The sequence below is a fragment of the Phyllosticta citriasiana genome (genome assembly GCF_038021145.1).
Source record: "Phyllosticta citriasiana strain CBS 120426 chromosome Unknown IWZ02scaffold_1, whole genome shotgun sequence".
NCBI classification, from domain to species: Eukaryota; Fungi; Ascomycota; class Dothideomycetes; order Botryosphaeriales; family Phyllostictaceae; genus Phyllosticta; species Phyllosticta citriasiana.
The window spans coordinates 567,939-587,601 of NW_027117278.1; the positions used below are offsets into that span (position 1 = coordinate 567,939).

The following is a 19,663-nucleotide window of genomic DNA, read 5'->3' on the forward strand; positions in this document are numbered from 1 at the left end:
GAACATGCTTTGCTGTAGGTTGCCCAGATTTTAGTCAAGATGAATATGCCAAGGGACAACCAAGTGGTGGTCGTATTGTAGGTAGTCCATCTATCCCGTTTCGTCAACTCCAGCTCATACATGGTTCAGTCGTGAGGAAGGATACCCAATATACCCATCCAAACTCCAGCCCAAATCTCAGGATTAAAACACCACACCTTTCCAAAATCAACTTAGTCACGCTCCTCCCTCCACTCCACACCGTTGCTGACTCCGCTTTCGTGCTCGTGATCGCGCTCGCGTTCCCCTGACGCACGCGTCTGGTTCTTCTTGTTGGTCACGTCGCCCTCGTCTTCGCTATCTTCGTCTTCAAAAGCTGCCGGATCTGCAAGGGGCTGCGAAGCTTCTCCGTTGGGGTCCAAAGTGTCGTCAGCCGATACTGAGATGCCCCTTGCTCCCCACTTGGAGTTGCGCGATCGCGCCGGGGCATTCTCGCCGCCAGCCTCGGCGTCGTACTCGTAGTCATCGTGGCGGTCGGCGTCGGTGCTCTTGCGTCCCAAGAAACGTCCCACCAGCCAACCGCGCGACAAGTCGTCGCTGTCGACAACGCCACCACCCCGAAGCTTTACCCGCTGTCTCGTCCAGTACACCCAAGCAAAGTCAATGTAGAGCGCCGTCTGAACGATGCCGTAGATGGTCCGTACAGGATCGAAATTGTGCTCTGGCCCAAAGCCTCGGACTAGCCAGTTCAGGATATAGAACCCGCGGTAAGATCCAAGGGTCACGAGATAGAACGAGTCGATGACGGTCGGCACAGTGGTTTGGCGGAGAAGCATGAGCTGCGGCAGGACGCAGACGGATTCCAGGATGATTGAAAAAACCCAGAGGTTCTAGTCAGGCAATTTTAGAGCGATCCGGAGATGTCCGTTGCATGTGAGTACTAACCTCCGCGAAAGTGAAAGGGTGCCACTTCCGAAAGATCAAGGTTGTGAGGGGCGTCAGGATAAGACTTCCGCCAAGCGCGGACATGCCCAGCTTCACGGCCTTTTCTCTCTCTCGCGTTCTGGCGAATACCCGCATCATGATGAAGACGGTGTAGGACGAGGTTACGATGAAGTATATTTTGAGGACAAAGTTCCACCAGCGATGCCAGTCGTTGAAGATGGGGGTGTAGAAGAGGTCGACATAGCGAGTGCAGAAGACGACGACGTAGAGTATCTGCGTAAGTAGGGAGACGCCTGGGGGGAAAGAAGCGCGTTAGCTCGAGCATACGGCGGGCGCGCGTCGACATACCCTCTGCGCTGCGGTTGGAATGTATCACGGCGATGAGTATCATATGCGAGATGGCATGGGACAGATCGCCCAGGATGCGAAAGATGTTGAAGTTGAAAGCCATGGCGACGGTCGAGGCGTGGGGTGCAGCGGGGAGCTAGAGCAGAGCTCAACAGCACGGAGCTCCCTTGCGAGGTGGTGTTGTTTGGCCGGCCGGCTCTGAGGTCATGCAGACAGCTAGCAGCACAGTGCAACCCCCGACCGGGAATGGGAACGTGCGCCGTTAGTCAGCCCTTCGACGCCAAGCCCCACAGGGCTGCCCCTTGTGTGCCTCAGGGTTGTCACTGCTCCACTACACGCTCGTCCGCAGACAAGCGTCCCTCTCGTCATCAACCTGCGACTCATTCAGCCAGATCGCCCAGTCGCCATATAATGACCAAAATCAAGCTCCTTCTACATTTCTACGTGCCTCGCGCCTACATCCGGCGTGCCCTGCGAGAGCTGTTTTGCCGCAGATGTCCGGAACACCTGTTTTTACCATTTGAAAAACCTTGATGCTAAATTGCTCTAAAGTGACGATTTATGGAACCCGAGAACGAGCGCCACGACCGTTTCACTGGTCTCAGGCCGCCAATCAAGGTCGAACGTTTGACCGACATTTCCCAGTAGTGTCACGCGACCCTAGATGCTTCATTTATGTCAACCAGGCTAGAGGGTCAGGAGCCTGATCTGAATGATTTAAGCAAAAGTACCAGGATAGTTCGGTGCTCAGCTATTAGAAGCGGTCTTTCTCAAGGTCAACTAAATAATCGCCGACCCTATGACCACTCGTTACCCCATCATGCGTTCTTTCAAACTTCTAGTCATTCATTTGCTGCTTTTCGTGGCATCCTCTGCTGCGTCTCCGGTTTCTTTGATGCGCAGATCGAATGAGAGATCCCTCGAGCCCCGTCAGAATAATCCCGGCAAGAAGCGGCACTGCAGTGACAAGCACAAAAATGACTTCGAGGTCATTCCAGACACAGAGTACGTCGTCTTCAACATGATGTACAACAAGCAGGACATCAAGGTTGGGAGCGTGTGTACTGTGTACAAGAGCCTGGCCGGCAGTGCCATCAACTGGTACAGCAAATGGAATCTGGCCAACCCACCACATAATCCGGATACCGTCAAGGGGTACTCTTTCGTTGGCCTTACTATTGAAGGAAGCGAACGTCAGTTGAGCGAAATCACCCATATTCCTGTCAGCTACAAATGGAGTTTTTCGACCGAAGACTTCAAGGGCAAGTGTCACCCTCCCACTGCTCGACCAGTGCTGACATTTTGAAGGCAACGTTGTCTTGGACTACATGGTCGGTCCGAAGAAGGGCGACTCCAAGACCCCAGGCCAAGCGCAGGAACTCATGCTCTGGTTGACCTGGAAGAACGACCAGGTCCCGATCGGCTTCGAACATGGCGTGCGACAAAAGATCAATGTTTTTGAACGCTCTTGGAACATGTATCAAGGTGTTAACACAGACACTGGCATCACTGTCACCAGCCTGTTGGCAGAGAAGCAATACAGCGACAGCTTCTCAGGAAATACAAAGCACTGGTTGTTGGCGTTGGCTGCTCAGGCCAAGCTTTTCCCGCCAGATACGACCTGGTTGAATGTGGTCAATGGCGGAGTCGAGCCCTTCTGGGGTACCGTCACCACTGATGCGACAATCGACATGAAGGTTGTAACGGGTGCCCCGAAAACTAATAAGAAGCGCGTAGGAGGATCGCGAGAAGGACACGGGGGAATGAGAGGCCATGGAAGTCCGTAGAGCGACGGTGCCAAGTCTTCTACATTTAACGTTTCTCAAGCCGAGCGGTCAAATATGCGTCGGCTTGCTGAGCGCGCTGAATGGTTCCCCTTTTCATATACGTAATTATCTCCTTGCTCAAAGAAACACTTTCAACCCTCATGGAATAAGCATATTGACGAGGTTGTCGGGAACCATCGTCCGTAGCGGCCGCATGACAACCTTTAATTGACTTGTTTCCCAAACTGGCAGTTTACGATAGCTAACTCCAACGCTCAGATCCAACTTTGTTTCAATCACCTCTCAAATTTCTTAATCTCCAACCACCTGAGCGGTGGATACACTGCGGCTGCGAAGCCAAAGCCGACGTAATTCCCCAAGTCTCCTCCATCCTGACCAATCTGTCGTGCGATGGGCCCAATGTACCACGCCTGAGCCATGCACATGATTGCGCCGACCCAACCGACAACAAACGCGGTGAAAGCGGCGTATCCATTCGGCAGCCTATCCTTCTTGTTCCACGCTGTCCAGTCAAAGCCGTTCTTCCATCGAAACAGAACATGCTCTTCCAACGTCAGAGCAATCCAGATGCTGACCCAGTAGCCCATGAGGGCAAGGAAATTCGTAAAAATGTCAGAGAGATGGGCGCGACCGACGGCGGCGCAAACGGTGTAGATGATGACGCCAGCCGTGTTCCACAGCGCCCGAGGCACGCGCTCGGCCCACGATCCCAGGATTTGCACGTCCACGCCGGCGCTGTACGTGGGCGGAATGAGGTTGGAGATGAGACCGAGCGCGATGACGACGCCGCAGAATTTGCCAAAGCCGCCGAGGGGCGCAAAGGCTTCGACGATCAAAGCTCCTTGCGACGTCTCGTAGGCGGCACCCCATTCCTGATGGTTCTTGATGCCGCTCGCGAGACCGATGCCGAGGATGTAAACCATGGTGAAGCTGGATGTAAGGCCTGTAAAGGTCACGGCAAAGACTTTCCAGCCCGGCGTGTTGGAAGGATAGTAGACGAGGTAGTCGCCTGCTTCGCCCGAGTAGGTCACCGCTGCAGAGAGGCAGAGTGAGAAAAACGAGATGCGGTTCCCGATCAGAGTGCGCGTGTCGGGAGCCGAAGACGGCGTGGAGATGTCGAATTTGGGCCCCGCGACACCTGCCAGGATGCTGAGCACCACGAGTTGCGGAAACCACGCGTACCTCTCGTAGTGGTGAAAGACGGAATAGCCAAACGTCGTGACGAACCAAGTCACGATGGCCACAATTACGATGCCTACGACGATGGACATGTTTGAAGATGAGACGTGAGAGAGGACCTGGCCTGCTACCACGCAGTCGATAAGAGAATAGCCGAGCAATACGATTATGTTGAGCACAACGACAACTCTGGACGGGAACCATCCCATCGTGTATCGTGAGAATATCATGGTCCTGTTGCCGGAACGGGGACCAAAGATGGCAGTGTAAGAGGTGGCCAAGCAGCCGACCATCATTCCGAAAACTGCACAGAGGCAGCTGTCCTTGAAGCCGAGAGAGTATACTGCTGGACCGAGCATACCAAGCGTAATGTTATTGGCCGCGAGGTTGATTGCAAACCACAGGATGGCAACATGCGAATATCCCAGAGTTCGCAAGTCATGTCGTTCGTGCTCCTCGACGCGCTGGATTCCGCGGGTTTCGAAGTTGTATTCCGTCAAGGTGGCCTCGACAGTCGTGATCCAGCTCTTGCCCTTCTCAGCGGTAGCTGGGGGCGAGGCGTCTTTGTAGTCGGTCGCTGAGGGCGTCTTGTCCGGCATAGGCAGACAAGGCAAGACACCTTTTTCAGCATCCGGCGCCCCGGGTACGCGAAGGCTGCTCATTGCACCCTGGAAACAGTCAGCTTGTAGGACTCAAAATGGCAGTGGGGAAGCGCGCAGCATGCGTCCTTTCGCTAGAATTGTCTAGATCAAGTTCAACCGTATCTCTCAGAACGACGGTTCTGTACCCGAGCCACGACTCCTACAGCTGAGAGAGCGCTGGAGAGAGTGTAACACGCGGCAGAGCCATCGAACACCGGTCTCATGCTGATGCTACCTTTAGATACCTTGATCCGAAAGCTTCATAGGGCGATTGGTCTGCATCCTGCCTTCTAGGTCGTACTTTGGGTTGTAGTCAAATCGAGAGGAGCAACTCCGTCGGCAAAATACAGAAATATTTTCTGGAAGAATGCGCCGCAGGCGATGTAAAGGCCACAAGCTTTTCTCGTCGGCTGACAGCTGTACGGCTTGCAGTGACATGAATCAGACGGGAAGGTCTTGTCATGGGAGACGAAACAGAGAAATTCTCCGGTACCGGCCCGGCACTAGGCATAGAGCTATCTGTGCATAAGAGATCTCCGTCGATCAAGCGATCTCCGAGATGCCCTGCAACGATACAACAACACACCAAAAGGTGTGTACCGAATGCGCTCTAGATGCAAATCCGACGACTGTTTGGATCCTTTGTTGGGCCACCAACCCACTAAACACCGTTCACATGCGCCACTGTCGGCCAACGGTCAGCCAAGTTCCTTGAAACGCCCGATACACTTAAAAATCGCTTTGTTTGATGACTGCCAACCGTCAGCATGTTTCTGAATACGGGAGCGCGACACCTACAGCCAACCTTCATGTTTTCCACATCGAAAACACTGTAGAACGTCGAAAGGAATTGCCGTCCCAGTATCATACAGCTGCCTCGTCGGGCTGGCGGGGCGGATGCCGAGTGGATCCTTACGGCACACATTTTGAGCCCGTTCTTTTCATTTTCAATTTCGTAAGCATATTCAAATGCGGTCAGCTTGTACTCGTTCTGAGCCAGTCCAATGGTGATGGTCGGCAGTTGTTGTCTGTGTTCGCAGGGAAAAGTAATCGCGTCTGCCGTGAACCCAGGTTCCGGAGGTGAGTCAAGCGCGTTGAGAATGTTCTGCAAAAACGGTCGAGGGAAAGCAAAGCCTGGGAAGTTGAAGTCCAGCTCGGCAGTGCAGTTCTCGAGCTGCACAACCAAAGAGAATCCGGAGTCAGTATGTCCGAGATACTTGGCCTCGACAGCCCAGCCGAGGGTTTTCGATGAAATCGCGGGCATCATATCCACGTCTTCTAATGTGAGCCCGTGGTCCAGCCCGCCAAGCGTTAGCTGTCCTGATCGGTGACCTTGCGGCAGTTCGATGCCAAATATCTTGTCGTCAAGATGACCTGCATCCAACATGCCTTGGAAGAGGGACACCGAATCTGCAAATGAGCCACCAGGCTTTAAACCAAACACACCAAGAGATCCGGCAGAGGTTGAGTGGCTCCTTGTATGGACCTGGGTGGCTTCAGTGAAGGACTTGTTCCAAGTGCCGCCATTTGGTCCAAAGCTAATGACATCGCGAGCCAAGTGTCCTCGGTACGCCGTCTCTCTCCAAGGTATCTCCGGAATGGTGGGTCCTCCCAGGTAGGTTGAAGACTGGCTGCTTTCAAAAACTTCCGAGTCTTTACAGTTCCGATCCCTTGATCGAGGTTTTGCGTGACACGAGGCCGTCGGAACGATGAAAATGTTGGAGGTCAGATCGGGTACCATGCGGATTTTCTGCGCGGGAGTGCCAATGCTGAGCTCGAGCGTTAGTAATGAGTCCTGGGAATGTGGCCTTCCTATCGCCCGGCGTCCAGCATTTAATGGATTTTGAAGCCATGGCTGTTGTGGTCTCTGGGAATTTTCTAGAGACGGTGAATCATGGAGCCATTCGGTCGGTATCCTCAAAACGGCGGCGTGGACGCCTAATGAGAGCAGCAGAGAAAGGTGGAAGAATTTGAGCATGGCATTCAAGACGAAGAGGATGTGACGAGAGGAGGAAAGACATGAGGGCGCTGGTGTTATCTTATTGTTTTTGAGCACGTAACAAGAAGCGACGAGCCGTTTGAGGCCAAGAGCCGCCACTGCGTCTGTGGGCCATGCTTACGGGTCATCTTTTACGATCCTCCGGACTACGGGCACGACTGTGCACCGAATACTGCCTCTGCTTTGGAATAGGGGCCAGAGGGCTGGCACACTGCCAAATCGTGGGAAACACATGGTCTTGGAGCAGGGACTGAATGTGAATATTCTTCATTGTGTTTTGATTCGAGGGTGCACGGCTCAGGATTGGCCCACGGTCTATCCGTCAGCACTTCCTTGGGTTGTTGTAGTTCGAAGTGCCGTCGGTTGCAGAGCCAAAGCTGAGCTAAGCACCCCAAGTCGGGCGCTAAGCTATCGATAAGCTCAACAACGTCACTTATTGCATCTGTTAGGTATTGTGCAGTTTCCCACACATTTTCTGCACTTTGGTCTGCGCATCCACGTCACGCCTCTCAGGCTCCCACTCCTCGCAATCCACAGCGCCCGCCATGCGTCTCCTCAAGAACACCATTGACCGCCGAACCGGGGCCGGCTCTGCCACGCTCCTCCCAGAAGAACCTGAAGACATGTGGCACGCCTTCAACCTGATCCGGCCTGGCGATAAGCTCTACGCAGAAGCAGTGCGCAAAGTAGCAAAAACAACCGGTGGCATGGACGCGATGAAAGGAAAAGGGGCGACAACTACCAAGCGCGTCCACACGCGCCTGACGATCCAAGTCACCAAAACCGACTTCGACCCGGGCGCATCGCAGCTGCACGTCGCCGGCGTCGTTTCCGAAGAGAACGAATACGTTGGCCTGGGCCAAAGCCATACTCTTGACCTCGAACTTCACCGACAATTCAAGCTGGAAAAGGCAGATGGATGGGACAGCATTGCGCTTGCGGCGCTGCAAGAGGCCACGGATCCGCGCCAACGCGCTGAAATTTGGGCAGTTGTCATGCAAGAGGGCCTAGCCAACATTTGCCTCATCACCGAGCACCAGACGATCCTACGGCAGCGCGTCCAGACCCCCATACCGACCAAGGGCAAGAGCGGTGCCGGCGCCCATGACAAGGGCATGGAGAAATTCTACGGGCTTGTGCTGTCGACGCTATTGCGACAAGTGGAATTGAACAACCCGCGACCTCTGCTTCTGGCATCGCCCGGCTTTACTGCGCAGAGCTTCCAGCAGTACATCAAGCAGCACGCGGTGACGACGGGGGACAAAGCGCTAAAAAACTGGCTGCCGAGCATTATTGTCACGCATAGTTCAAGTGGCCAAGTCCACGCCTTGAACGAGGTTCTGAAGAGCAAGGTCATTCAAGAAAAGCTCAGCAACACAAAATACGCGCGAGAGACGGCCCTCATGGACAAATTCTTCGAACTGATGCGCAAGGACGACGGAAGGGCCTGGTACGGACCGAGGGAAGTAGAGAAGGCCGTGGAAAAGGGCGCCGTTGGCCGTGGCGGAGGCGTGTTGCTCATCTCCAACGCGCTTTTCCGAAGTGAAGATGTAGCAACGAGACGAAGATGGGTCTCTCTGGTGGACAAGGTCAGAGAGCAAGAAGGTGGCGAAGTGAGAGTACTGAGCTCGGCACACGAGAGCGGCAAGAGGCTGGAAGGACTGGGAAACATTGCAGCCATCCTGACCTATCCTCTCGAGGACTTGGACGAAGAGGTCGACGAAGAGAGTGCAAAAGCTGACGCTCAACAGCAATTATGAAAGATCTTAGACATATACCCAAAGCATTTTCGCATCCTCTCTCCCAAGGAGCGTGCCTGGAACTGGCTGGCTTAGAAGTTCAGTGCTAATTCCACGCCACGCGCAAACTTTTCTATTTTGGCCAAATGCACGACCAACAACACCTACACATTACCCCAACAGCCAAGGACGCGGCTTCTTTCTCATCTCCAGTCTCCAACCACCCGCGTGCGCCACTGCTTTTACATCCGCTTTGCAACATCCCTCATCCTCCCTTCCTCCCCAACTCTCACACCAAGAACTCGACAGCCTCCCAACTCAGCACCTCAACCGCTCGCGCCCCTCTCTCAACCATCATGATCATCATGATCATCATGCCCTTTCCTTCCTTCCTTCCCCCGTTTCCTATTACTCTTCAACCAAGCAGCCACATCACTCACTCACTCACTCACTCCGACACGAAACACAAGCAATATTCCAAACCGCAAACTTACCCGCCTCGCTCAAGCACATAAAACATCACCTACCCAGCAGCATCTGGCATCTGACATCTGACATCTGACATCTAAACTCCGACAATGCAACAGCAGCAGCAGCAGCGCCAAGCTTGTCTGAGCACCTGTATGCAAGGTTTCGAGTGAGTGAGACAATCGAAGTCTATGCGTAGGAATTGAGTTGCACTGGGAACAAATATTGGCTTGTTGGCTTGACTTTTTAATGATTTTTGGCGGTCGGTTGGGCGCGTGAGCGTTTAGAGTCTAGAGTATCGAAGGCGGCTGTGACGGCCGCCATGCCATGCTGAAGAGGAGAGAAATGTGGTTGTGGTTTTTCTCGTTTTTTAATTGGTGACGGGCGGTGGCTAGGTGGTGGTCTGCGTTGGTTGGCATCAAAGGCAAGAGGTGTTTCCCGAGTTTTTCTGCGACGGTGAAGGACAATTCTCTGTCTAGCGGCATCTATGGCGGTTTATGAATGCTCTCTATCTTAGATTCATCTGTGACATGAAGCGAATGTTTCCTGGCATTCTTATCAGTGAACGAATGCTCCCTCTCATGATCTGCCAGAATAAGCAATGCTAGTGAGTAGCGACATCAACATAGTGCACCTTTTAATAAATAATTATTCGTGAGGTCATCACGAAAAGACAACTCCAGACGAGGCAGTAAGTAGGTAGTGACGTGCTCCCAGTTCTCCCATCGCCCAGAATCGAAATCTGCACAACGCCACGCCAAAACTGATGAACGCTCTCCAAACCAAAACGAACAAACACAAAGCAGGAAAGAAAAGCAACAGCCTTCAACCAAGCAAAGAAGCGCGCTCATCTCCACCTACCATCCAACTCAACGCCCCTCTCCGACCCAACCAATCCACCATCGCTCAACACTCCACCCACCTCAGCAAGCCAAAAAGACACCAACAACTCTGCCGCCACCATCAACAACAGCAACAACCAATCTCCCTCCGCAGAAAATGAGCAGATTCCAGGTCGCTGGGTCCACGAGCCGCCGAGCGTTTGTGGTTGGCGCGATTGACGCAACCGGCTCAAGACAGACTGCGCTGCGCTACGACACAACATGACACGACGCGTGCACGGCATGTGCCGGACGGACGGATAAAGGGATTGACTGGGCTGGACGAAAAATGAGGACATCGCACACGGTATCTGGAGTGGTGTGCGGAGAGGAGTGGGGAAGTCTTCTGCGCGTGGGTGTCCGCTGACAGCCGCCGCCGCCGCCGCCGCCGCCGACGGTGCTGCGTCGAGGCGGATAAGATGGAGACGGTGGAGAGGTGGATGGGTACTTGACACCAACAACCACTTCCACTAAGACGGCAGTGGTCAAGAAGGCTTGGATGGCGATGTCTTTTCGGTGATGTAGTATTTGGGCGGTCCCGGGGCAGCCGGCGTAGACGATCGCATATCGAATGCTCCTCGTGGCCATGGCATTATCAGACGTGGTGGTGGGAGCATGGATAGCTTCTATGCTATACACTGTACAAAATGTATGGTAAGTACTGCGTATCCATGTTGTTCTGCCAAAGTGGCCAGCGGCGCAAGCTCACGCGATACGCGAGCGTGCAAGGATCAATTGAGCTCAAGGAGACAGGCCTTCATCGTCATCGAGCGCATCACTAATGATCTGAGTCGAGAGGCCAAAATCCCTGAAGCGCGAAGGTGTCGACGACGTCGTTGTCGTCGCCGATCCGCGGTCTAGACGCGTCCACGACTTACTCGCGGTCGCAACTGTAGGCGACTTTAAGCTGGGCGACGGCCGTGATTCGCCTGGCTGCGCCGAGCGCTTCTTGACCGGTGGGAGCGGCGACGAGGCTCTCTCGTTGGGAAAGGTGGCTGATATATTTGGTACTCCTTGCTGAAGAGAGGTGATTGTGTTATCAAGACTGTAGGTTGGAGTCTTGTGAATATTGGCAGCGCTCTTGGACGTTGCTAATGGCGACGGCCGGCTCCGTGGAGTCATCGTACGTGTGCTTGGGTGTGGAGCTGGTTTGGACGTGGGATGTAGTTGCTTGGCATTGTCAAAGCTCCGAGTGTCCGACAACGATTTCACATGGAAAGGAGGGGCGCCGTGGGGACGTCCAGACTGTTGTTGCGGACAAAAGCGGCTCGCGGGAACCAGGGCTGGCTGGGCAACTCGTGAGCTTAACTCAATCTCGCGCCGCTCTTCCGCCGCAAAGTCATCTTCAATAAAGTTGTCATCTGGCTTTTCAGATTGGAGCGGTCTGGGAGGCGTAAGTTCGCGCTGAATTTGGCTGTTGCTAGGAAACAGATCGTCTAAACAGTCAATGTCAATGGCAGCCAATGGATCGTCTTCGACCTTGGTCAAGCTGTGGATTTTTCCATTGTGTTGCTCCGTTCTCTCGAAATCCAGGTGAGCTGGCTCCGACTCAGACCGCACCCGTTCACATGGGCTAGCTGGGTCGCGGAGCATTGGCGTCGGTACTTGTGAGCATCGCCGAGCTGCTTGAGAAGTTGGTGTTCTGCCTTTCAGCGCACTTAGGATGGTCGCATCATCGAGAAAATCATCCCACATGTCTGATTGGCTGCTGTTCGTTCCGGGAGCGTTTCCTTGTATACCATCTTGATGCCCGCGGGGTGTGTTGGAAGGGGTTTCTTGCAGCTGCTGCACTGGGTTTGCGACACCTTGCATGGTCGTTGAGGCTTCTCCGGCCCGTGTCTGTGGGCTGTGAGGAACAAGGTTTCCCAGGCTCTTGTCAGGAGAATGCGGCGAGGGATCAGCACAATCCTCTCCACCACCATGAGCATCCTGACTGTGAACCGAGGCATCCAGAGGGCTTGATTTCCAGTAGTCCTCGTCGCCGTCGAGCACTCCATCATACTCGAGCATAGCTTCGGCCGGTGCATCCGCGGCATTGCTGTCGCACACGGGTTGTGCTTGTTGCTTCTTGCCCAGCCCAAGGAAATTCTCCATAGCGCCCTTGAGTTGCTTCTGAGTGTGATTGAAGCCCGCGAGCTGAGTTGCAAGCCCTACGCCCATGCGACTACGCGTCTCCTTGTCCCGCTCCTCCTTCTCGCGCCTCTTCTTTGCCGCATCTTTGCGCCGTCGCTCGCGCTCCTTGATCTCCTCTGCGCGGCGTTCGAGCTCGATGCCGCGCTCTAGCTGGCGCTGCTCCTTTTCCGACACGCGCGGTCCGTACTTCTTGTAGTTGGCTTTGGCTTGCTTCAGGGTCTGTTTGGTGGAGGATGGCATGACGACGGCCGTCGCGCCGGTGGCGGGTGACGTGAGCGAGGGTGTAGCGGGCTGGCGTCAGCGTCTTTCATCCTGACGCAATGCCCATAGCAGCCCGTTCCGCGAGGTCGATGGACGATGTGCTGCCGGGATCGAAAGACTGTCGAACAAATTGTTTGGTTTGGGGCTGCAACAGTCGTGTTTGAGTTGTATTGTCCCGGTGGCGTGGCAACTAACGGCTCAGAACAAGTCGCGCCAGGAAACAGACGCGTCAGCACGTGCTTCGGGAAACCCTCGGCGGGAATTTCCCCGAAAAGCTGTGCCACTACGCCCGGCTACAGTACCCTGACCACACACCACCAATTCGCTCCCTCGCTCCCACCATCCACCTCGCTCTTACGACCTTCATCCCGCGTGTCCAGGATGAGCCGCATGATCTCGATCTCTCTGCTCCATCATGCGCATAGGCGTGCAGTGGACACAGCTCACAAGACTCGAGTGCCAATTAAAGCCACCAAAGCCATCAGTCACGACGCCAGCCGGGGAGACTTTGTCGGCGGCGCGAAGAAGCATCATCGGAGACCCAAGCATCGTGTACGACTGCTTGACTCGGGACGCCGTCATGAATCGATCTGGGCGGGAGGGGAGTGACTTTTTTGGTCTACCGAGTCAGACGGAAGCTTGGAAGCTTTATTGATTCTGAGGCTCTTCCGAAGTGCTGAATGTGGAAGTTTCGTACAGCATACTGGCTTGCTGAAACTCATGGCTTCAGGTACAGAAAGTCAGGTACAAACTTCACGCGCCAATCTTGCTCGACAATAGCCGTGATGGCAACATGCTCATTTTGTCTAGGGTTCTAGAGATTTTGTGGTACTAGGCTGATCTGAACGGCAATACAGCAACACACTTCTGCAGCACTGAAGTATTCGGATTCTAAATGGGGCAAGATCAGTGGCACAATGTGTGCAGAAAAGAAAGATTTGAGACCTTCTCTGGGAGCGGTCATCCGCCGTCACAGCTGCGCCGAGGGAGCAGTCGCCCACACCTGCAGCTGGAACCACAAGAGATCATTTATTTCCAACGCCCAATACCGTGGTATCGCAGTCTATCGTAATCAAACGCCATCATGGAAACATATACCATCCTGTTTAATCCGGTCTCCGGCCATACACAGCATGACTAAACGTCGCGTCAGCGCAAGCCATCATCAAACAGTCTCGGCCGGAAAACTCACACATGATGATACGCCTTGATATCCTTGTACTTGAACGCATGCAGCAGCTTGGCCTTGAAATCCTGGACCTCCTGGTACGACCACTGATGACAGCAAAAGGCCAGTTAGCACACAAATAGGTCACAGTGAATCACCATCATCCTCCAGAGACTCACCCCCAGATCCCGCGTCAACAACGCCATGACCCACCCCTCCATCCCCGCCTCCCAATTGCGCAAATTCCAACGACCAATCTCCCTATCCCGCTCATCCTCCCCCCACGCACCAATCGGCCACCGAAATCGGCGCTCCACCACATCCACGAAACCCGCCTCTCGAACCAGCCCCACCATCGTCTCCCCAATCCTCATCGTCTTCCCCATCCGCTCGCCAGCCTCAGCTACGCATCGGTGGAACAGGGCCAGCAAGTCCAGCACCTCGGCGTCGGCCGTCGGCGAGGCGCAGCAGACGTGCACGCCGAACTCGAGCTGCTCGATGAAGCCGCCGCGGGGGCGTAGGTGCCGCCGGCACTCGCGGTAGAAGCGCGGCCAGTCGGCCACGCTGCCTAGCAGCGCTCGCACGTGGATTAGGTCGAAGCTGGCTTCTGGGTGCGTCCACTCTGAGTTGCAGTCGTCCGTTTCGAAGCGCACGTTTGGTGGCGCAAAGGGGATTTGTGGGGGCGGCGAGAGATCGGTTCCTGGTTACGCATGGCTTTGTAAGTATTGTGGATTGGCGTGTAATGGGAATACGGAGAGGAAGGGAGGAGGGTAGGTAAGGTGGTAAGGTAGGTAGGTAATGTTTACGAACCGAGGACTTCGCACGCTGGATACCGATCCGCCATGTCAATGGCCCACAGGCCGGTGCCCGTACCCACATCGAGCACGCGCTGGGGATCGGCCAGCGGCGCCAGGAACAGGGCATCATTGAGCGTCAGCAGCCACAGGTGATTTCTGTTGAGTCGTGAGCGAAAAAGAATCCAGGCAGTCAGTCCAACATGCATACGGGCATGCTTAGTAAGGTAGGTAAGTCGCGAGCGAGCGAACTTCTCTACCGCCACCGCATCGACCCGCCAATATGCACAGCCACAGCACCCTCGCAGGCTGCGGAAGCCGGCGGGTGGTCCGAATATAGCTACACACATACAAAGACCAAGACCACGCACGCACGCACCCATCCATCCATCCATCCATCTACCGCAACGACGACGACGCGTGCAGCGGCAGACAAACAGGGGATAAGCAGGGAAGGGGTCGCGAGAAGAGGAAAGGAAAAGATGGCAAGACTTACTCAATACTGCCGGCCTCTGCCTGCCGCTCGTCGTTGGGCTGGTAGTAGGAAGCTCCGTCTCCTACATGATAGCTCCGCAACAGCGCCGCTCGTCAGCTCATCATCACACGCACACGTTCCAAGATAGGCAAGGCGATCGTTCGAGTCGTTACGAATGCGGACACGCGTGGTCGTAAAGAGGCATACGCATACGCGGGCGTGCACTTGTCCCCGCCGCCGCGGTGCCGAGCACGGTGGGGCCGAGACTTCGATAGTGTTGCTCTTCGTGGTCGACGGACGGACGGCATCGCCGAACTTGATGACGACGATGTTGAAAGGGTTGTAGGGAGAAACAGAGAGAGAAGAAATTACTCACGATAAGCATAATAGCGCCGTCCGTTCTCATAGCGATACGTCGTAATACTCGAAGCTACGGTGCGGACCCTACCCTCTGGCGGCATTAGTCGGTTGGATCCGGTCGTTTTTTTTTTTTTTTTCTTTTTTTTCTTTTTCTTTGCCCGCCCTCGCATTCGGTCCTGTCTAACCCTACTACTCTAGAGCAATGAAATTCTCCAGTTGGAGAAGACAGGTCGGTCTGTCCTTTGTACTTTCGTTTTTTCTTTTTTTCTGGTTTTTTTTTTCTCGTATAAATAAAAAGAAAAGAAAAGTAAAAGGAATCGAAGACAGGTAGACCTAGTTCAGCCAAAGCGGCGGCTCTGCTGCAACGGCTGCTGCGCCATGATGCGCGTCATTGGGTCTTTTTTCAATCAAGTCGGCTGGCTGCTGCCCAGAGCCATGCCATGCCCAGCGAAGAGGTTCTCCCACCTTCGCACAGCAGCATGTACAGAAATACGGCGTGCATAGCAAGAGGAAATAAAGTAAAAGAATTTGTCAGAGACTTAAAAAAAACGAGAAAAAGGTACGGGATGCCCAACTTCGAGGGTGCAGCGTGACGTGCAAACGGGGACCAGGCTAGCGGCGGGGAAGCGGGGAACAGGGAAGCAGTGTGGAGAAAACAAGAGAACGAGGGAGGGATGGATGGATGGACGGAGGGAAGGAGCAAGGAAATGCAAGGGGAAGAAGACCGTTGTCGCGTGTGCCAAACGAAAACCCCAAGAGAAGGACAGAGAAGGGAATGTGCTCACGAGGTAAAAGTCCGATTGTCCTCATGATCATGGTGGTGATCGTCGGCAACCTGTTTGAGAAGGGGTTTGTCTTAGTATCAAGAGTTGGTAGTTGGTGGGTGGTTTCAGGCAGGCAGTTTGTTGCGAAAGATGATGATGGTTTGCGATGATGAGGTAACGTGGGGTTGGTGGTTGTGGTATGTGAGCAGGAGCGGCTGACGATGTGATCGATGCGCTGCTTCGCTCACCCACAGGGAGGAATTGATGGCAGACTGGAGGACAGCAGTGGGGATGCACCTGAACAGCTACCACACCAAAACACAAGTGACGACCTCGACGAATCCAAAGTCGGTCAAATCCAACCTGCCTGCGTCGCAGCTGACTGGCGCAACGTCGTTCCATGTCGAGCTCGCTAAAGCATGGTAGGTTGTGGATGGGGTTACAGTGGGTGCGGCGTAGATGGGATGATGGATGTAGGGGTCGACGCAACCGAGAGAGTATTGGCTGCAGTGAAGTGCAGCAGACAGGGAACGGCCAAGAAAGGACTCGTGAATTTTTTTTCGTCTCATACGATGGAAAGAAACGGGGGCCTCACCGATTCGTCGCTGGCATGGTCCATGTTGCTGGAGCGTTCCGACGGACAGCACAGCGAAGGGGCAGGCAGACGGCAACTTGGAGGTGTACGTAGGAGAGAGGACGACACGGTGTGAGGAACCAAGTTGGCAGTGCTGCTTCTCCCGATGGTGTTTGTCGGGGAGTGAGTGGAGTGGCGGTGACGGGCAAACGTCAACGCGCAGTCGAGTAACGGAGCAGACAAGTAGAGTGTCGCAGAGCGGCGGGACGGAAGACGGGGAGGCTGTTCCCCCTCCGGCACAGACGTGCCTGAAATGATGGAGAGTGAGAGAGTCGGTCAGCATCAGTGCAGGTCGATCTCCATCCATCCATCCATCCATCCATCCATCCAGGCCAGGGTTTCACTGGCTACCTGCTTCTGCTTCTGCTGCTGCTGCTGCTGCTGCTGCATCATGCCGCAACAGCAACTGTCGGTGCTCTGTGGACCGCCATCGGCGTTGCAAGGAAAAGAACCGGCATTGCCTGCGCGACGGCGCACCATGGCCATCAACGGAGGCCGTGAGCGGTGACATGTCACATCAAGAATGAAGAACATAGGAGGAGGAGGTGAAGAAGAAGCAGCAGCAAAAGAACTCGATATAGAGTCAAGCCACTGGTCGACGATCGTCGGAGCCGTCCAGCAAGCCGAACCGCATCGCCGGGACAGCAGCGTGTCCATTCTCTCTGCCTTCCTTTCGGTTCGAGTCTGGCCCTCGCCCCCGGTTACCTCAGGCCGATCCAGCCGAGGGGAACAAGACGACCATCGGCCTCTTGTCTCTGTTTTGCCATTATGCATGTCATTGGTTCTGGCAACTTTATTTTTTTCCTTTGTCGCTGACTCTTGGTTTTTTAAATCATGACGGAAGTGATGCATTTGAACTATTCTCCGAGCTACAACGTGCTATGCAGGTTTGTTCGCTGCCCCTCCCTCGCTGCCCTGCTGCTCCCTCCTCTCTTCCCGGGCACCCGGCATCTTCCACCACCGCGGCGACCTGCACCAAGGCTTAACCTTGGCTGACCCTCCCCCAGCTCATGCACCTTCGCTTGCTCTCTGTACTCTGGTACACACATGGAGCATACCGCCGTAAATACATACAATGTACATGCTGTTTTGTATCATGTACACACCACCACGCGCCCCGGCTGCCACACCGCGTTTTGATCTCTTTCTCGATTCTCATCAAAGCATGCATGCATGCATGCATGCAGTGCCGTTGCCGCTGCCGCCGTCTTGTCTGTGCTCGCTGCTGGTTGTCGGCTGGCGTCACATCAGACCGACCTACCTCTCGACCTACATGTATTTGGCCATTCGATCCCGTGTCCCCGCGCCATCAGGCTTGTGCCCACCCTTATCACCACCACCACCACCACCACCGGCGGCAGATGCCCCCATTCGCGCGCGCGCGCAGATGACCAGCGTGCGTGCGTGCGTCCCCGTCGAGATGTACAGTACGGTACGTGTCCATCATCATCTGCCCTTTTCCATCTGCGTGCACACCAGCCAACCAGCCGCGCATACACGCGCGCGCGACGTGACACAAGGCATCAATGTATCCGATGACAACACTCACTCTGTCAGTCCGTTAGTCAGTCAATCAAACAACTCTCCCAACCACCACCACCACCACCACCCATTTTCTCTGTTTTTGGGTTGGCCACAGCATGCCTACATGCGTCGTGTGCACAGGACGCAGCAGCAGAAGCAGCAGTAGCACGCAGGCCTTGGCTTCGGGGAGACGAGATGGAAGGAAGGGAGGGAGGGCGGAGGGAGGGGAAGGAAGGATGGGGCCGGCCAGCCAGCCAGGCACGTACGTACCCGAGCCGGGGAAAGGCGCCTGGCTGGTTCGATGATGCACTACGCCACGCGCTGTCCGTGTGTGCCATGACTGCAGCACGCAGCGCATCGCCTCGTCGCTTCCCAAACGGCGACGAATGAAGAAAGGGTGGCGGTAGAAATCATTGCTGACGACCAGCGCGCCTAAAGGGGATCGAGAGAGCGGCGGCGGCTACGCACCCAATTGAGAACGCACACGGCACTGTAGATGCAGGGGCGGGCAGGCCCTTGAATTTTCCCAGCCGAAAAGCATGTATGCAACTGAAAGTCCTGATGTATTTCTGCCGCTGCATTTGCTGCGGTCCCGACCGTCCAGCCCGCGGGCGAATTTGGTGGAGGCCAATGGAATAGAGGAAAAGTACCACAGACGTTTTATTAGCCCTTCTCCCGTCGATCTTGAGTCCTTTTCGTTTTGGTGTGGTCCGGAAATGTGAGATGTTTGCTGTGATTTAGGAAAGAGTCTTCAGCCAAGGAAGAAAGCGAAGGCAAGCGAATAGATGGACACGTACAACGCGACCAGAACACCCCTGACAGGATGTTGACATATTACACCAAGGACACAGAGAATAGAAGAGACTTGTGAAATGTAGTCGTTGAGAGAGTGAGAGAGGGACGAATATTCCAGAAAACGCCAGCTCCCCCCTTTTTTTTTGCCAGTGTGAAAAGAAGGAAGAAAAGGGGAGGAAAAAAAAAAAAAGGGAAAAAAAGAAGAAACCCTTGTCCATCCCTTGGTCCTACTCACGCGTGTTGTGACGCGCCATGGTCTCATAGCCACTCTATATGTACAGAACGCTTTCGATACCAGCAATTACAGCGGCGGATTCCAGAGATCGGGCAATGATGACTAATAGAGAAAAATGAAAGGCGAAATCGAACCGCAATGGCTCGCCGTTCTCCCGTCGCTCGCTGCACAGCTGGTAAGGAAAGCTTAGTCCGACCAGCAAGTACGCAGACTCCAGATGTCTCGTCTGCCAGCCCCACCTTCATTTCCCAAGCACTTGTGCATCGCTTGCTCATACTTGCTCCATCGCTCGTGCGCTCACTCGCTCATTTGTTTGCAACAAAATCGCTTTCAGTCACGTCGAGGAAATGCAGACTCCTGGACGGAAAAGGAGCTCGCCGGAAAAAATGTCGACAAAAATGAAAAGCGGAAAAATTACAGCAGCCGCAACAAGAACGCAGAAAGAAAAAAGAATCAACCAAAAGAGACAAGGGAACTGCAATGACAGAAAACAAGAACAACCATCATCGCTTCGTCCTTCGTGATAAAATCGATATTAGAGGACCGTAGCCGAC

General features: G+C 54.4%; 10 protein-coding genes across 10 annotated transcripts; 3 read left to right on the forward strand and 7 right to left on the reverse strand.

The window, feature by feature from the left end:
• Positions 1-212: 212 nt before the first annotated feature.
• IWZ02DRAFT_369080 (ER lumen protein retaining receptor-domain-containing protein) lies at positions 213-1,375 on the reverse strand (the record flags this gene model as incomplete). Its single annotated transcript, XM_066764409.1, has 3 exons — positions 213-869; positions 925-1,217; positions 1,273-1,375. The coding sequence occupies 3 exons, from the start codon at positions 1,373-1,375 to the stop codon at positions 213-215; spliced, it is 1,053 nt and encodes a 350-aa protein (XP_066626847.1).
• A 792-nt stretch (positions 1,376-2,167) lies between these two features.
• Positions 2,168-3,059, forward strand: IWZ02DRAFT_368707 (concanavalin A-like lectin/glucanase domain-containing protein; the record flags this gene model as incomplete). The annotated part of the gene is made up of 2 exons (XM_066764394.1): positions 2,168-2,540; positions 2,581-3,059. The coding sequence occupies 2 exons, from the start codon at positions 2,168-2,170 to the stop codon at positions 3,057-3,059; spliced, it is 852 nt and encodes a 283-aa protein (XP_066626848.1).
• Positions 3,060-3,302: 243 nt separating this feature from the next.
• On the reverse strand, positions 3,303-5,175 carry IWZ02DRAFT_6910 (permease for cytosine/purines, uracil, thiamine, allantoin-domain-containing protein). The gene is made up of 2 exons (XM_066771082.1): positions 5,125-5,175; positions 3,303-4,906 (listed from the first exon to the last, which is right to left on the reverse strand). Exon 2 carries the CDS (start codon positions 4,898-4,900, stop codon positions 3,335-3,337), a length of 1,566 nt encoding a protein of 521 aa, XP_066626849.1. The 5' UTR covers positions 4,901-4,906; positions 5,125-5,175; the 3' UTR covers positions 3,303-3,334.
• Positions 5,176-5,608: 433 nt separating this feature from the next.
• Positions 5,609-6,857, reverse strand: IWZ02DRAFT_486401 (aspartic peptidase domain-containing protein; the record flags this gene model as incomplete). Its single annotated transcript, XM_066769257.1, has 2 exons — positions 5,609-5,631; positions 5,678-6,857. 2 exons carry the CDS (start codon positions 6,855-6,857, stop codon positions 5,609-5,611), a joined length of 1,203 nt encoding a protein of 400 aa, XP_066626850.1.
• Positions 6,858-7,332: 475 nt separating this feature from the next.
• Positions 7,333-8,811, forward strand: IWZ02DRAFT_438572 (translation factor pelota). The gene has a single exon (XM_066766734.1). It carries the CDS (start codon positions 7,424-7,426, stop codon positions 8,636-8,638), a length of 1,215 nt encoding a protein of 404 aa, XP_066626851.1. The 5' UTR covers positions 7,333-7,423; the 3' UTR covers positions 8,639-8,811.
• Positions 8,812-10,707: 1,896 nt separating this feature from the next.
• IWZ02DRAFT_428950 (uncharacterized protein) lies at positions 10,708-12,339 on the reverse strand (the record flags this gene model as incomplete). The annotated part of the gene is made up of 1 exon (XM_066765951.1): positions 10,708-12,339. The coding sequence occupies one exon, from the start codon at positions 12,337-12,339 to the stop codon at positions 10,708-10,710; it is 1,632 nt and encodes a 543-aa protein (XP_066626852.1).
• Positions 12,340-13,466: 1,127 nt separating this feature from the next.
• On the reverse strand, positions 13,467-15,258 carry IWZ02DRAFT_466885 (S-adenosyl-L-methionine-dependent methyltransferase; the record flags this gene model as incomplete). Its single annotated transcript, XM_066768525.1, has 6 exons — positions 13,467-13,497; positions 13,553-13,635; positions 13,708-14,228; positions 14,339-14,481; positions 14,819-14,879; positions 15,174-15,258. 6 exons carry the CDS (start codon positions 15,256-15,258, stop codon positions 13,467-13,469), a joined length of 924 nt encoding a protein of 307 aa, XP_066626853.1.
• A 374-nt stretch (positions 15,259-15,632) lies between these two features.
• IWZ02DRAFT_7105 (uncharacterized protein) lies at positions 15,633-17,150 on the reverse strand. Its single transcript, XM_066771115.1, has 3 exons — positions 16,517-17,150; positions 16,219-16,457; positions 15,633-15,992 (listed from the first exon to the last, which is right to left on the reverse strand). The coding sequence occupies exons 1-3, from the start codon at positions 16,872-16,874 to the stop codon at positions 15,939-15,941; spliced, it is 651 nt and encodes a 216-aa protein (XP_066626854.1). The 5' UTR covers positions 16,875-17,150; the 3' UTR covers positions 15,633-15,938.
• A 245-nt stretch (positions 17,151-17,395) lies between these two features.
• On the forward strand, positions 17,396-18,285 carry IWZ02DRAFT_438591 (uncharacterized protein). The gene has a single exon (XM_066766735.1). The coding sequence runs from the start codon at positions 17,631-17,633 to the stop codon at positions 18,243-18,245; it is 615 nt and encodes a 204-aa protein (XP_066626855.1). The 5' UTR covers positions 17,396-17,630; the 3' UTR covers positions 18,246-18,285.
• A 15-nt stretch (positions 18,286-18,300) lies between these two features.
• Positions 18,301-19,209, reverse strand: IWZ02DRAFT_7170 (uncharacterized protein). Its single transcript, XM_066771118.1, has 2 exons — positions 18,877-19,209; positions 18,301-18,809 (listed from the first exon to the last, which is right to left on the reverse strand). The coding sequence occupies exons 1-2, from the start codon at positions 19,090-19,092 to the stop codon at positions 18,540-18,542; spliced, it is 486 nt and encodes a 161-aa protein (XP_066626856.1). The 5' UTR covers positions 19,093-19,209; the 3' UTR covers positions 18,301-18,539.
• Positions 19,210-19,663: the final 454 nt, after the last annotated feature.